The sequence below is a fragment of the Formica exsecta genome, unplaced genomic scaffold, assembly GCF_003651465.1.
Source record: "Formica exsecta isolate Colony F162 unplaced genomic scaffold, ASM365146v1 scaffold30, whole genome shotgun sequence".
Classification (NCBI taxonomy): domain Eukaryota; kingdom Metazoa; phylum Arthropoda; class Insecta; order Hymenoptera; family Formicidae; genus Formica; species Formica exsecta.
In genome coordinates, this window is record NW_021850257.1 from 950145 (window position 1) to 964293 (window position 14149).

At 40.0% G+C, this 14149-nt stretch overlaps 1 protein-coding gene across 5 annotated transcripts in view; it reads right to left on the reverse strand.

Moving 5' to 3' along the window:
- LOC115237591 (IQ motif and SEC7 domain-containing protein 1) overlaps positions 1-14149 on the reverse strand; it is a 49189-nt gene that overhangs the window by 3774 nt on the left and 31266 nt on the right. For 3 of the 5 annotated variants that reach the window (XM_029810740.1, XM_029810738.1, XM_029810737.1), the window contains exons 2-5: positions 6006-6396; positions 734-1093; positions 327-608; positions 1-239 (exon numbers count right to left, since the gene is read on the reverse strand). The exon at positions 1-239 is cut by the window's left edge and continues 47 nt beyond it. In XM_029810740.1, coding sequence (XP_029666600.1) covers positions 1-239; positions 327-608; positions 734-1093; positions 6006-6208 — 1084 coding nt within the window. In that variant the 5' untranslated portion in view covers positions 6209-6396. Of the gene's footprint in view, positions 240-326; positions 609-733; positions 1094-6005; positions 6397-8081; positions 9061-14149 lie in introns of those variants that run through there. The other 2 variants (XM_029810739.1, XM_029810736.1) reach the window with 2 other exon arrangements.

Sequence of the window (14149 nt, forward strand, 5' to 3'; positions counted from 1 at the left end):
AACCGCTCTCCTGGGAGCTCGACTCCCAACAGGGACTCGGCGGTAATTGCTGATGCCGGTTGCACGGGCTGGGCGCCAGCGAGGGTGTGTGTCTGCCGCTCTGATGTAAGCCATGGTTCGTGTGCTGATGGCCGCTGATCTGAACCTCGCATCTACCGCTCTGACTCCTCGGTATCGGCGATTGGGAATTGTCCACGTGCCGCCTCTCCCTCAGAGACATGCTGCGGATCGGCATCGGTCTGTCGGATTCGCGGTCAATTTAATCGCGGTGAACTTGACACAGAGGAGAGTACACATAGAGAAACATCTTATGTATATGTATATACCTGTTGGCGGACTGCGCCTGCTGAATATATATCTGACTGTGGTAAACCATTCTCTCATGATCGTTGAGGTTGCCCGAACGATCCGTCGCCGCCTCCTGAAGCTTCCTGCTCAGCCGCTTCTCCGCCTTGGCCATCGCCGTGATCGCCGCGAACTTCTTCAGCAATGTGTATCTGCGGAAGGCACGCTGGATCGTCAGAGCGGCGTTCCTCGCCTTCACGCCGCCATATTTTCTCTCCAGCATTTCAATCTGCTTATCGAGCAGATCCTGCGACAACTCGTATCTGCAAATTCCGAGATCCATTCTTAACCGCCTGCGTTCTCCATACGCCGGAAACGCAATCTCTCCACCACGAGAAACGGTGAATTCTTATTTTTTCGTTTATGAGAGTGTAAGATTACGACTTACGCGGTCTGCAGTCGACACCGCTTGAGCACGTCGCCGTTGCGGACCGATCCCTTTTTTAGGTGACTCTGCTGATATGCGGCGGACTGCGGTTGCCCGCCAAAGCCCTGCACTACGGTACCGTAGCTCTGCGGCTGCGAGTAGCCCGACGCGCCGTGTGACGGATATATCTGCATGTTCGCCGAGGGATACGGGGGCGCCCCGTAATTCTGGCTCTGCATGTAGGACTGGCCGGTGATGTACGACGTCGTCGACAAAGACGTCTGACTACCGGACGACGAGTACGCACCGTGCATGCTGTTGCCGTGGACCTGACCCGAATTGCCGTGCGATACCAGGGGCCTCTCCATCTTCGTCGGGAAGCTGCGCATTTAAAGAGTGCGTGCGTGATTAGCTCTTTTGTCCGGTACAGATATCGTCATCATATATCTTAAAAATTTTATCGATAAACTTTATTAGTAGTATTTTTCAATTTTTGAATTATCATCCCACGTGCCGTTGTCAAAGACAACATAAATTGCCGAAGAGATTATCACCCTGACGGTTAAAAAATCGGATCAATTCTTAAACTTTTATTTTTCCTGAGAATAAAAAAAGTTTTAAATTGTTAACTTAATTTCTCGAAAAAAATTGTTTTTCGAATGTAATACCATAACTTAAACGACTCTTTACAACCTGCGTAAAAGAAGCGTAGTAAAGATTTCGTAAGAAGATAATTGAAATGAGATAATGATATCGCGTAAGAGCATTTCTTGCCAGGTGTCTCTAATTATTAGACAGACGCAGCGCGGTTACGGCGTACGTATGTGGGTCATGAAGATAAAAAAAAAAAAAAAAAGGACGCACCCCCTGAAATGGGAAACGCAAACGATCATGTTGCTTTCCTGAGGAACTCGGGTGATTTTCCACGTGTATCGAATTGCCGCGATGCCGGTTGCGTGCGCGATTCTCGTCCTCGATGCGTGTACGACGGGTATGGCTCACTCTCTCGCGCGCAATTACACAATTTACGATCACGGAACCGCTCCTCTCTATCCGCAGATCTCTCGATCACACAGGGCACGCGCGGATCTCGCGTGTCGACCACCACGAACGCCGAAGACGAACTGGCAGCGAAGAACGTGAGCAGCTGGCACTCTTCTCCGGGGCATTTTTCGGCCGGGGTAAGAAATCCCGAAAGGATCGTGGAGACGAGGGGCACGAGTCCTTCCCCTCCCTCTCCCCCATAAAGGTGCGTGCGTTATATCCGATATATCCGTCGTTGTGCATCTGGCAGGTGCACGACGACGGCGTTCGACCGTGACACTCAACCTTTTCTACGCGAAGAGACTTCTTCTTACGTAATGCGCGTCAATTAAACGGCTTATGTAAGAAACCGTATGCATATAACATAAGCGAGTAAACGCGCAACGTTGTATGACAAATATACATATATCGGATGAGACGAAGTGCGGGATTCGCGGTCGAGTTCTAGGAAGTATCGTTAGTTCCAGGTTTACAAATGCAGAATATATTCGTGTTCGAATCGAAAAAAATATCGTTGAGAGATAATGATAAAACTTGTACAATCTGTAAGGATTATATTACTGGACAATTTTTTTCTGGATCTAAACAGAAAAACGGACGAGAAATCGATCGTTCCGCTATAAAATGCATCGCTCTCGTGAGCGAGACTATATTTTTCTATCGTAATCAGTGCGTGTATCATTAAACGTTATACGATAATGTGAATAAACCATACAAACGCGATGTCTTCGAATAACAGATATAGTCAAATGAAACGCCTAACTGATGTAAAAGCAGTTTTCAAATTAGAATTAAATTTCAAAGCTTGGAAACCAGAGAAATATTCGACATGCCAAAATTGAAAATGAAATAATTTTCATTATTATTATTATGGATTATCAATATCTTCTCTTAATGAAGTAACTTGAAATTCGAAAGCTTTAGCGAAAATGTTCGATGAATGCGGATTCTTGCACGCCTTGCACGGAAACGAAAATTGCTCTAGATACAAAGAAAATTAGATTCAGAAAACTGCTCACAGCTTCGTCAGAAGAGAAGCATATTCTACATCATATACTGCGAATAAAATCATTTCAAATTATCCCTAAATGATCGTATTTACAAAATTAGCTAGGGAGTTTCGATTTCAAATTATAAAGATCCTAAATACTTGCTCCTTGTAGGAAAAATGGGTAAATATAAAATATAACGTTAAGACTTTAAGACAACAAAAACATATTCGACATTTGTAGATAGACTCGACACATTTTTAATCAATCGTACTTTAACGAAATAAAATAAAAGTATCTCTCCTCGAGAGATGAGAACATCAGGCCCCGCAGGATGCAGGCGCTTCGGAGCAGAAGCGATGTCGATGGATATAAGAATAAATAAATGCGTGGAGCGCGATATAGCATTAGAGTCCAAACGGAAGGAACATCTGCTCCTCCATCGTCGGTCCTCGCGTGCCACGATGCGCGCGTGCTATCGGGCCCCTCTTTTCCTCCCTCACCCTCCTCACGCCCCTTCCCCCCGGCTATCGCAGAGGATCCCGCGCTGCCTGCCTGCTTGCCGTGCCGGTGGTGCCCCAACACGCACCTGGCTTGATGTTTTTTCTTTGAAGAAGATACCTTAGGCTGCCAAATGCACGGTTTCTTCCTGCCACTCCCCCCACCCCTCCCCCCCTTTTCGAGAGGTGCTTCGACGCAGCCTGTTCAGTGTGTTCATTATTTAAGTTCGATCTGCGCATCTTGAAAAAAAAAAATATTAGGTTGATGAAAGGATTTCTTCTTTTCTTATATACATTCTTCCTATATTATTAATTTAACTATATATATAATTAAACTAACTTAGCATTGATAAAATGAAAGATAAGAAGAAAGCAAATGAATTTTTCGATCAACTTAATGTTACAAATGTCCATTAAATTGCATTCGATGTAATTGATGTGATTGCAAATTTAATGTGATTGGTGGAGAAGGACATGTTCAGCAAAATATTTTTAAATAAGGAAGAGTTCGCAGACATTGAACAATGTTTCTAAAAAATGTGATAGGATTGAGAATGACAATACTTTGCTATGTGAACGTCAATGTCAAATTAAATAAAGGAAAAAATTATGCCGTTTGTGTCTTCTCTGGAAATATATTCAAAACGCCACAGGATGTGATATTCATTCGATTGTTATCAACATAATGAAATAACATTATTTTTTTCACATCCGTGATATATTTCATTCGCTAAATCTCCACACGCATCTCTATAAATCTGTGAGTCAATGTCAAAGTATTCGTGCATCGCAGCACATATATATTATTAAAGCATATGTTAAGCGTTATCGTTGCATCTGGTGTGACGATAACGATACACCGCGCTTACAATTAGTCAGGTTTCTCCGTTGAAAGCGATAGACGCGTAGCGTCTTGTTAACTTCTTAACTGTGTATGTAACTCGATGTATCTTCAAAGTACATGCAAATGTCCTTTGTCCTCGGAAGAGAAGATTGAATTACCGTGCTGCGATAACTTACGTTCATTATCATTGGCCTAAATGCACACAATGTAAGCCATTTGCATATTGCAGATTCCCCAGGCGGATGACGTCTCTCTATCGTATCATATTTCGCATTACATATTAACCGCGCTATTTACATTGTGCTGTAATATATATATAAAATTATCTTTCTTTTATACACATATATATATATAAGAAAAATAAAACTATATAATATTCATATTTTGCGAATTGATCAATCAATGCTGCGTGAGCCTTAAATAAAGTGATGACGGTTCGATAAAAGTACCGACTCTCGCGATCAATTACGATGTGGAAATCGTCTGACAGCTCACTTCTGTGAAGGCTCTCGGAAAGTTGCGTCTTTTAAAGACGTCTCTGTGCTCTACTTCTGCGACGCCTCGTCGCAGATGCATCCAGAGATTTGCGCAAGTGCCTATTACGTCTAACATCGCTTATTCGCGCGTAATATATGTTACGGTATATCAAAGCGATAACTAATAGACTCCCGTGACTCACGTAAGAATCCCGTCGATGGGTTTTCAATCTCGTTCGCATACGGCTGCAATTTGACAATGGCAGGTATACCTTGGAGATGCAAAAAATTTTCTTAATCCGTACAGAGGATTCTGCGTTATTACGGTCACAGCGATAATTTCTACATCGTGGGTGAAAAAGTAACCAGAAATAAAAATAAAAAATGCAATAAAAATATATAGATATAAGAAATAATATATCCGTAAAAAAAAAAAAAAATTCAACTATTCCGCTGTAGAAATTCTGTTCTGGGGCTGTAAGTAAAGTTTAACGGTACGCCGTTAAAAGTTGTACGTCTGATACGGCTGAACGCGCGGCTTTCGAGCGCGGGGCACACAACATTTCTGATATCGAGAAGAAGAAAAAGTCGCGGTAAGTGTGCTAACGTGTACCGTACGGCAAATCGTGTATACGCATACGTGTTTTGTATCTCGAATTCATTACGGAAATTATTAAAGCGCGTTCTTCATTATGGCAGCAGTCGCTACCGAGCTGGAGGAAGAGCTCGCGCGCCGCCGCGGACTAATTATCATCGTGCAATTAACAACCGTTGATTGCCATTACCAGCGTGGGTGCGCGCGTACGCCTGCGCGAGCATCGAGCGATCCCTCTACTTGAAATAATTTTGCTCTCTATCGTTCGTGGGGATGTATGCGTGCGAGCCTACTGATTAGTGTTGGAGAGGAAGAGGCGCGAGATGATGATGCCGCTTTAGAGAGATTACGTTTCCTCACTATGATAATTACACTCGTGCGAAACTCATCGAGATAGCGCCGATAGAACGTTAGTACCGTTGATGCAGTTTCCTTTTCTTCAGTAGAATTTACCCATTTGATAACTTCTCTCATATACACATATATATATAGTATATAAAATATAATATACATTTATAAGTAAAATAAACTATATCATTAAACTAATTTTTTTTAAAACGTCTCTCAGACATCCATATTTAAAAATAATGAGAATTACAAAACAAATAATTACAAAACATAATTATTTGAGTAGAGATAAGACGTTTAATTATATTTACACCGTAGCGATTATAATATAAACAAAACAAAAAAAAAATCAGACAAAATAATATAAAATATATTTGATTCTCGGGCGTGTTCGAAATGCACCATGCGAATTGATATCGATCATCTGTCATTGGGAAATTCGAATACATCGCGTTGGCGTTATCGCGATTAGATAAAAATGATAAATATATATATACCGATTAATGAACGACGTTGGCGTGGAGTAACCCAACTGAAGACGCGATCTGACGACCCTCTCCTGGACGGTCACCATCCTCGAGGTTCGCGAACTTTGGTGCACTCTGGTGGTTCGTATCACTTGATAACAGTGGTGCTGGGTCTGGGGCGAGCAGACCGTCACCCTGTCGCTGCGTGGCTCGATCATCGTGTATGCGATCATCACTGTTCATCACGAGAATTCTCACCGTTCCGGCGAATGAGTCGCGCCTTGCTTCGCTGGCGAACTCATCGTCGCGTTCTTCACGCGGTTTAACTCGATTCGCAAATAGGTTACCGCGGCATTCTTTGGTTAATTGGCGAGTGCCGAAGAAATCACGTTAGAGGGGATAACTTCGATATCCAACGGATCTAAAATTCGATTAAAGCGGGTAACGACGCATTATATCTCCGTCAATTTGCGTCAGTCGCGCAAGTTGAGGGAGATTTTCAATTTAAATACGCAGTATCTTTTCATCCATCAAATGTAATCATTTATCACCGAACGTAAAACGCGCGAAATCAGATTTACAGATTCGATTAACAGATGATGGTTAAATTAATACGATATAAGAATTTTAAATGTCTGTCTAATTATTTAATTTTTCATGGAGTTATATTGGATGATTGCATAAGTTCGTGCCCAATTTTCATAGATGGCATTAAGTTACTGCATGGCGGAGTTCTATTGTTTTCGTGTGGTAATTGTTGCTTACACCGAATAGATGACGTTGTCTTATGTCAATTTAGCGTCAGACATTGTTCAGATAAGTCCATTGGTGCATAAGAGAAATCATTAAAAATGGAAAACGAAAAGGTGCATTTGCGGCATGTAATGTTATATAAATTTCGGAAAGGCGTGAGTGTTGGGACTGCACAAAAAAATATTCAAACCGTTTATTTGGACCGCGCTCCTGCTCTCCGAACAGTCAAAAAGTGGTTTGGCAGATTTCGAAATGGTGATTTCAACATGGAGGATCAACCCCGCTCTGGACGGCCTTCTGGCATTGATGATGACATTGTGCATGCCTTAGTGGAAAGAAACCCAAGGATTACAACTGAGGATATTGCTGAGAGGCTGAACATCGATAATTCAACCGCTTTTCGTCATTTAAAAAAGCTTGGATACGTTTCCAAGCTTGATACATGGGTGCCGCATCTCCTGACTGAAAGGAATAAGCTAAACCGTATGACTGTGGCTCTTTCTCTTCTCGAGCGTAACAAAAAAGAGCCTTTTTTAGATCGAATGGTAACAGGCGATGAAAAGTGGATTCTCTACAAAAACGTACAGCGAAAGAGGACATGGAAAACAGCAGCTGAAGGAGCAGAACCCGTAAGCAAAGGCTGGCTTGCATCCGATGAAGGTGTTGCTGTGTGTTTGGTGGGATCGCAAGGGAATTATTTACTTTGAGCTGCTCCGACGCGGCGAAACAATCACGGCGGACAAGTACTGTGAGCAACTAACTAGACTCGCTGCAGCTATTCGAGAAAAACGTCCGATTTTGGCCAATCGAAAAGGCGTCATCTTCCACCACGACAATGCTAGGCTACACGTCGCTCAACAGACGCTGCGAAAATTGCAGGAGTTGCAATGGGAAATTCTGCAGCACCCGCCATATTCTCCAGATATTGCGCCTTCAGATTTTTATCTGTTCCGGTCTTTGCAGAATAGTTTAAATGGCAAGAATCTCAATTCCGAGGAAGCTGTTGAAAACCACCTTACAAACTTTTTTCAAGAAAAACGAAGTTCTTTCTTCAAAAATGGAATCGACAAGCTTATAGATCGTTGGAAAACCATTGTAGAAAAGAATGGAGACTATATAATTGATTAATAAAAGTGTTATCTCTAAAATATAATCTATTGAAGTTTATATTTAAATCGGGCACGAACTTATGCAATCACCTGATATAATCGTAAAAGTTTAAGATAATGGTTCAATATTTTAACAATTATACCACTTGTATAAAATTGGCTTGTATAAATCAATCCTTATTAATGTAATAATTCTCAAAATCTAAATTTGATTCCCAAGCATAGAAACGAGCTTAAATTTCACCTGAATTTAACATCAAAATTAGACGTTGAGTAATTGGGTTAACTATTACTGGGCTACTCTCGGCTGCGATCAATAGTGTCGTATTTTCACTCGTCCGTCTTTTCCGGTTGATTCATGAGCAATCGTTAAAACTTTCTAACGATAATTAATATGCGTAATCGCATATGTGTATCACAGTGCGATATCTACAAACGATATACTTATTGTTATTAATGATTTCTCTTCAATGATCAATATCATTACATTTATACTTTCATGCGACATCTAAATGTGTTAGATGTATAGATATGCATAATAATTTTTTAGATATTACAACTTTTGCAGATTAAAGTTTGGTTGGTTAAAGTTTTTTACTCGTGTACATATCCATTTTTATCTTTTTTATAATAATATATTTAGAGAAAAGATATAGAAATCCGAAATATAAGATGTATAGCGTCGTTTGTATTACGCGCTTGCTATTGTTACGGCAACAGAATTTATGAAATCATCGCGCGCCATTGATTATCATAATCAACTTAATGTTTAGTATTTATCGAATTCGGCGAGAAATAAAATTTGCGAAATCGAATGAAATGAAATTTGCGAAATCGAATGAAATGAAATTTCCGCTAAATTAACGCGCGCAATTAGTTTATGGTCGGCGACGAATACCGTTTGGTTTGTCTCCCGCTGCTCGTATCGGGGACGCACGTACGAAAAAGTTAAAGACGGCGAATAATAATGAGCACACAGAAATCCTTCTTGCACGAACGAGACCGCGTTCGCGAAACATCTTTAAGGTTGTATGTGTCATATCTCGAAGGTAATGAAGAAAATAATGACAAAATTATAGATTGTTCTATATCGCATATGGAAAAATAAGATAAAAATTTGGTGATTCACAACGTGTATCAAAACTTATTTCAATAAAAAGTAGAAGTTTATATGCTTTATATGCTTTTATAGGAATCTAACAATGTTACGTAAAGCAAAAAAAAACGATGACAAAAATCTCTCAATATACATATTAGTTTTTTTATAAATAATAATTATAACTAATTGAAGTTTATTAGAATTTATAATTGTGCATTTCTTTGCTGTCAAAATATATTTTTTAATATCTATAATATATATAATATATTAATATTTATTTTATATTAATGTTATTATTTAATATTTTTATCATTTTTTTTTTTCAAGTTACATACAAGGCATATTTATATTCAAAATTTTAAAAATTTGGAGCATTATAAAAATATGAAATAACTATAAATGATATAAATAAACTATAAAAATATTATTAATTTAAAAATATGTTATTCTACTATTTTGTTTATATATACATAATTTATTCGTATATATACATAATTTCAATTCAATCATTTTTAACGGGAACTATACAGCCAATACAACCTTACATGATGTGACACATACAGAAATATTCTTCGCAATGCAGTTCCGCGCGACTCGATTAGCACGATCCCGCATTTTGCTTTCTTTTTTCATGTGATAACAATTTTTCGTTTTGTCCTAAAGTCGTCGAGAAGAGTAAATGAAATTGTTTTAATCGATTCAGGGAGAGCCAAAAAAGGAAAAACGCGAGTATATTTAAATACACTTATCAGATTAATCCGAAAAGGCGAACGAAGTGAAGCTCGTTGAACGCGCTTATCGAATTAATCGGCATTTCACGGGAGAGATCGATGACACGAGTCGCACACTTTTCGCGTTTATCACGATTTAATTTCACGACAGAGACACGCTAAGCTACGACGAACAATGGCTTCCCATGTGTACATCGTGCACATTTCCCGATTGCGCACAAAGAGGAAAAAAAAAAGAACAATAAAAATACCTCTGACGGGCCGGCGCGCGCGTTGATTCACGATCATCAACTACGCCCGTTCTGCTTTGCCGTTAGCTTCGATACCATAATGGAACTGTCAAAGTCGAATGAAAGGTGGGGCGGCGGCCTCCCACCGGCGGCGTATACACATTGTTACGCTCGTCTCGATTCTACTAACGCTCGGAAATACAGGTCAATTCACGCTGACCGTGGTGCGCTAGTCCGGATAGATATAATATATTTCCGAATCTACGTTAAAACTTATGGCAGGGATTGCGGGACGAGGTCGTTGCACCCGCGAGGGGAGATCCACTTTAATGCGCGGCGGAAGAGAGACCCGATCGATTTAAGACGCACAAAACACATTTCGAATCGCGATTATGCTCGCATCGGTTGTCCCACAAGTTTTAATCTCTCGCGCCTAAATTTCGTGGGACAGAAATTTCGATAGATTTGCACTAAAACCGTCCGAACGATACAAGAGAGAGAGAGAGAAAGAGAGCTTGATACTAAAAGATAATCTAAAGAAAAAAGTCAAAGATAAAATTGAGAAAAGTTGTTTCGCAGATATCTCGTGATTTTTGAGTTGTCTCGTTACAGAGTACGCGAAACAAAATAATTCAGATAATAAAAATAAAAGCAGAGTAAAAGGAAGATGCGAAAAATGTGCCGTGCGAGAAGAAACGAGAGATGCGATATCGCGTCCGCATTTCTCGCACGGTTTTTATAGGAAGGGACGCCGGTACATTTATACGTTTGACACCGATAGATTTATTCCTCTTTAAATCGCACCGCTGAACTGTAAATAGAAAAATAATAGCTCGTACACAGATATGTACGTCCGCCTGTTACTTTCACGTATGTAATGTCGCGCGATGTGGATTTCGCGATGCAATACACGGTGACAGTTTCAACAAGTACGCCGTTCCAGTTTTTTAATTTTCGCACCATCTGGACGAACTTATGCGGGTTGTTGTTTCTCTCTTTCTCTCTCTCTCTCTCTTTCTGAGCCTGTTGAAAAACACGCGCGCGAAATGCACTCCACGTAACATGAGAAATGAGAATATCTGCGGTTGCGTCTCTCTCTCTTCAGTTGATGCATTTCAAACGTTCGTCAAAAGAGTCCATTCGAGATTTTGTTGAAAATGCGAGATAATCTATATATTATATTCGACTCTGTTTTCAATTATATCAAATAGTCTCGTTTAATTATTTTTTTTCAAAATACTCTTTCGTTCGAGAAGAGATGCACGTCAGTATTTTTCACGGATATTTCGCGCGGCATTATTTAAAAATATCTCATTTCAAATTTACGAAAATTATTTAATAATATGTCAAACACTTTTTGTATAAGAATGATTGTATTAAAATTCTATATCCGCATTATAAAGATGTATTTTCACTTCACGTAGCCGCCAATATTCTCGAAAACACATCGATGAAATCAATACGATCGCTAATGTCGTTAACCATTCTATTTCTTTTTTGCCACGATTCCTTTTAGCACTTTAATTGGCGCGATTTACCGATGGGTTCTCTTTAAGCACGAGTAAAAAAACGCGTGCGAGAAAATTAATCAAACGTTATTTTCGCATGCATTTCGGATCCGGCCTTGTCTCCTTTTTGCGGCGATACAGGTGATTTACACAGGAGCGAACACATGGAGATGCTCAATTCGCCTGTGGCAAAAGTAAAAGTTAACGATCGGGAGAAAGCTCCGATCGAGCGTACACCTTTTGCCGACTAGACGCGGACGACTGTGAGAGACTGGTCTAGGCGAATCCAAGTGGCAAAGGTTAAGAGTGATTTCTGCCGGAGGCATCCGCGAGCAAGCGAGTCGGCGGAAAGAGGTATATACGTATATATCTGCGCGAAAGCGACTCCGCGAGATGGGAACGAAATGGATTCGCGATTTTTTTTTTTTTTGTTTTTTTACGTCGAGGATCCAAAAGTGGTACTCGAACGGGTCATTAGGTTCGATTTCGCGAGCCGGGCCACATTTTCTCAATTTCAAGAATCCTGTAACGGACGCAGTCTCTCTCTCTACGCGTAATAACGGCGTTCACAGGTTTACTTCGGCGAAACGTCACACTCTAATAATAAGTTCACGTCGGCATACTATCGGGTAATAAGTTGCGCGCACGCGAGTCACGAAAGCCACGATATATTATTCCTTTTTTTTTTTCTATTTCTGTATTATCTACTTTTCTCGTTTCCTAATGACACGGTATCCCGAAACCGAAGTGTGTAATAAATAGCGGAAGCGCCGATACTATATCTGTACATGGAGGCCGCGAGTAGATTTCCAACTGACGTAATAATGTGAAATTTGCACAATATAGACGAACAAAAGTATTTTACCCAGCTATATACGAATATTCTGCGCATTTATATATAGCTTTGTTCTAAGATTATCTTATTCAAATATATTAATCAAAATTTCAAATTTTATAACGTAGCAAAGAAACATTTATACATGCTCTCTCATTATTTATTCATATCTATATAAAACATCCAAAAAAAAAAAAGAAAAGTAACAGAATAAACTCTTTTCCACGAAAAAGACATAACTCTTAATCGTTTTAAATTAATAATAAAAATTTGAGACATTAAGTGTGCAAAAATCAATTGCAAATTTTTTTAACCTGTATTAAATTTTTCATAACGTTGCTGTGCAAATTATTTTTATATCCCGCTAGGTATCAAGTATTTTTATTCCCCTCGAGACTGTAAATAAATTTCATTCCGCGTGGCGTGTCAATCAATGCACGAGAGATTTCTCTCTCGAAATTTTCAAACACCCTTGTCGGGAAAGTTCCAGCGATGCCTTTCCACGAATATGTAATCGGCAAATTTTATTTTCCTGCACGCGCTCGAGTTCTCGGTTGACTAAACGCGGGCGAAAATGTCCAGCTCCGGATAACGGTCCGTAAAGCACAGAGTAGGAAATACATGGCCGCGCGCATTTTATTCGACGTACACATCGTCGGGAAGAGAGATAAATTTATCCTCGAAATCCGTGCGGACGGATACTTTCGGGAAAATGCGTCAAGACGGTTCGAGTGAATAATAAAATAGATAGTAAACGGACTATCCATTTCTGAGGAGACTTTTCCTCGCGCAAGAGAAGAGCGCTGAAAATGATACTTTTCTGAGTAGGTACAGGTATAAAAGTATCCCCGAGCTCAATTTTCACAGAGTATTATTAAATTTAACGACGTAAAAACGTGTTACTAAAATACAAAATTAATAAATAAATATAAATACAATATCCGAGATATTTTTTTCGTTACACTTCGCAGTTTATATGTACCTATCATTTTTTTAATACACACTTGTATCAATATATCTTATTCTCGTTTTTTAATTTTATTCATCCACTATCAATTTTGTTTGGCTAATCTAGCTATACTTTCTGCATGTACAATAATAAAATATGCATATTTAGATTTGAGGGAAAGAAACTAAGCGTAAAAAATACGACTTGTAGTCGAAAGTAGAGAGATTCCGTAACTCACGCTTCCTCGTCGCGAGAGGTATTTCTTACATTTTTCAAGCACAGTCAGCGAAGTCGCTCGAAAGCGCGCCGAGTTCGATTATCCCGATATCATTGTATCCGAGTCTCTCACGCGAAAAAGTCACGAGGCGAAGGGGAGGAACGCGCTCCCACACACGAGGGCCGACAAACGTGTACGGCGCTCTCCTCGTGGGCAACTAGATATCGCTGCGAATGGTATTAACGGTACCGGTAATGCTATTCGTACTGCGTGCCCATGTACTCCACGTGCTCGATGCGTGTGCATAAGATGCTGTTAACACAGTTATCGCGTTTGCGTACAGTTACTCACTAGCTGATACGACGCCGAACGTGTTCGGAGCTTTAAACCGATATCATTTCGAGCGCGTGGTCGTATCTCGGTATTACGGGTCAATCCGCTATACCGGATCGACACGACTCTGGTCACGTCGGAGCGAAGGAAGGTCAGCCCGCGTCACGGATGCATAATTTTCCGTTTAACCGAAGGGATATCTCGGCCGATTGAACAGATATATGCCAATAAAGCTTGAGAGAAAAATATAGTGCAAAACAAAAAAAAAGATGAAAATATATTTTGTAAGGCAATCGAAAAATGGCCATCGTCAATCTTACATCATTCTCCTTTCTTATATATTCGATGAAACAGCAAAAAAAAAAAAAAAAAAAAAAACGCGCGCGCATGCGTAGCTTTTTAATATGCGT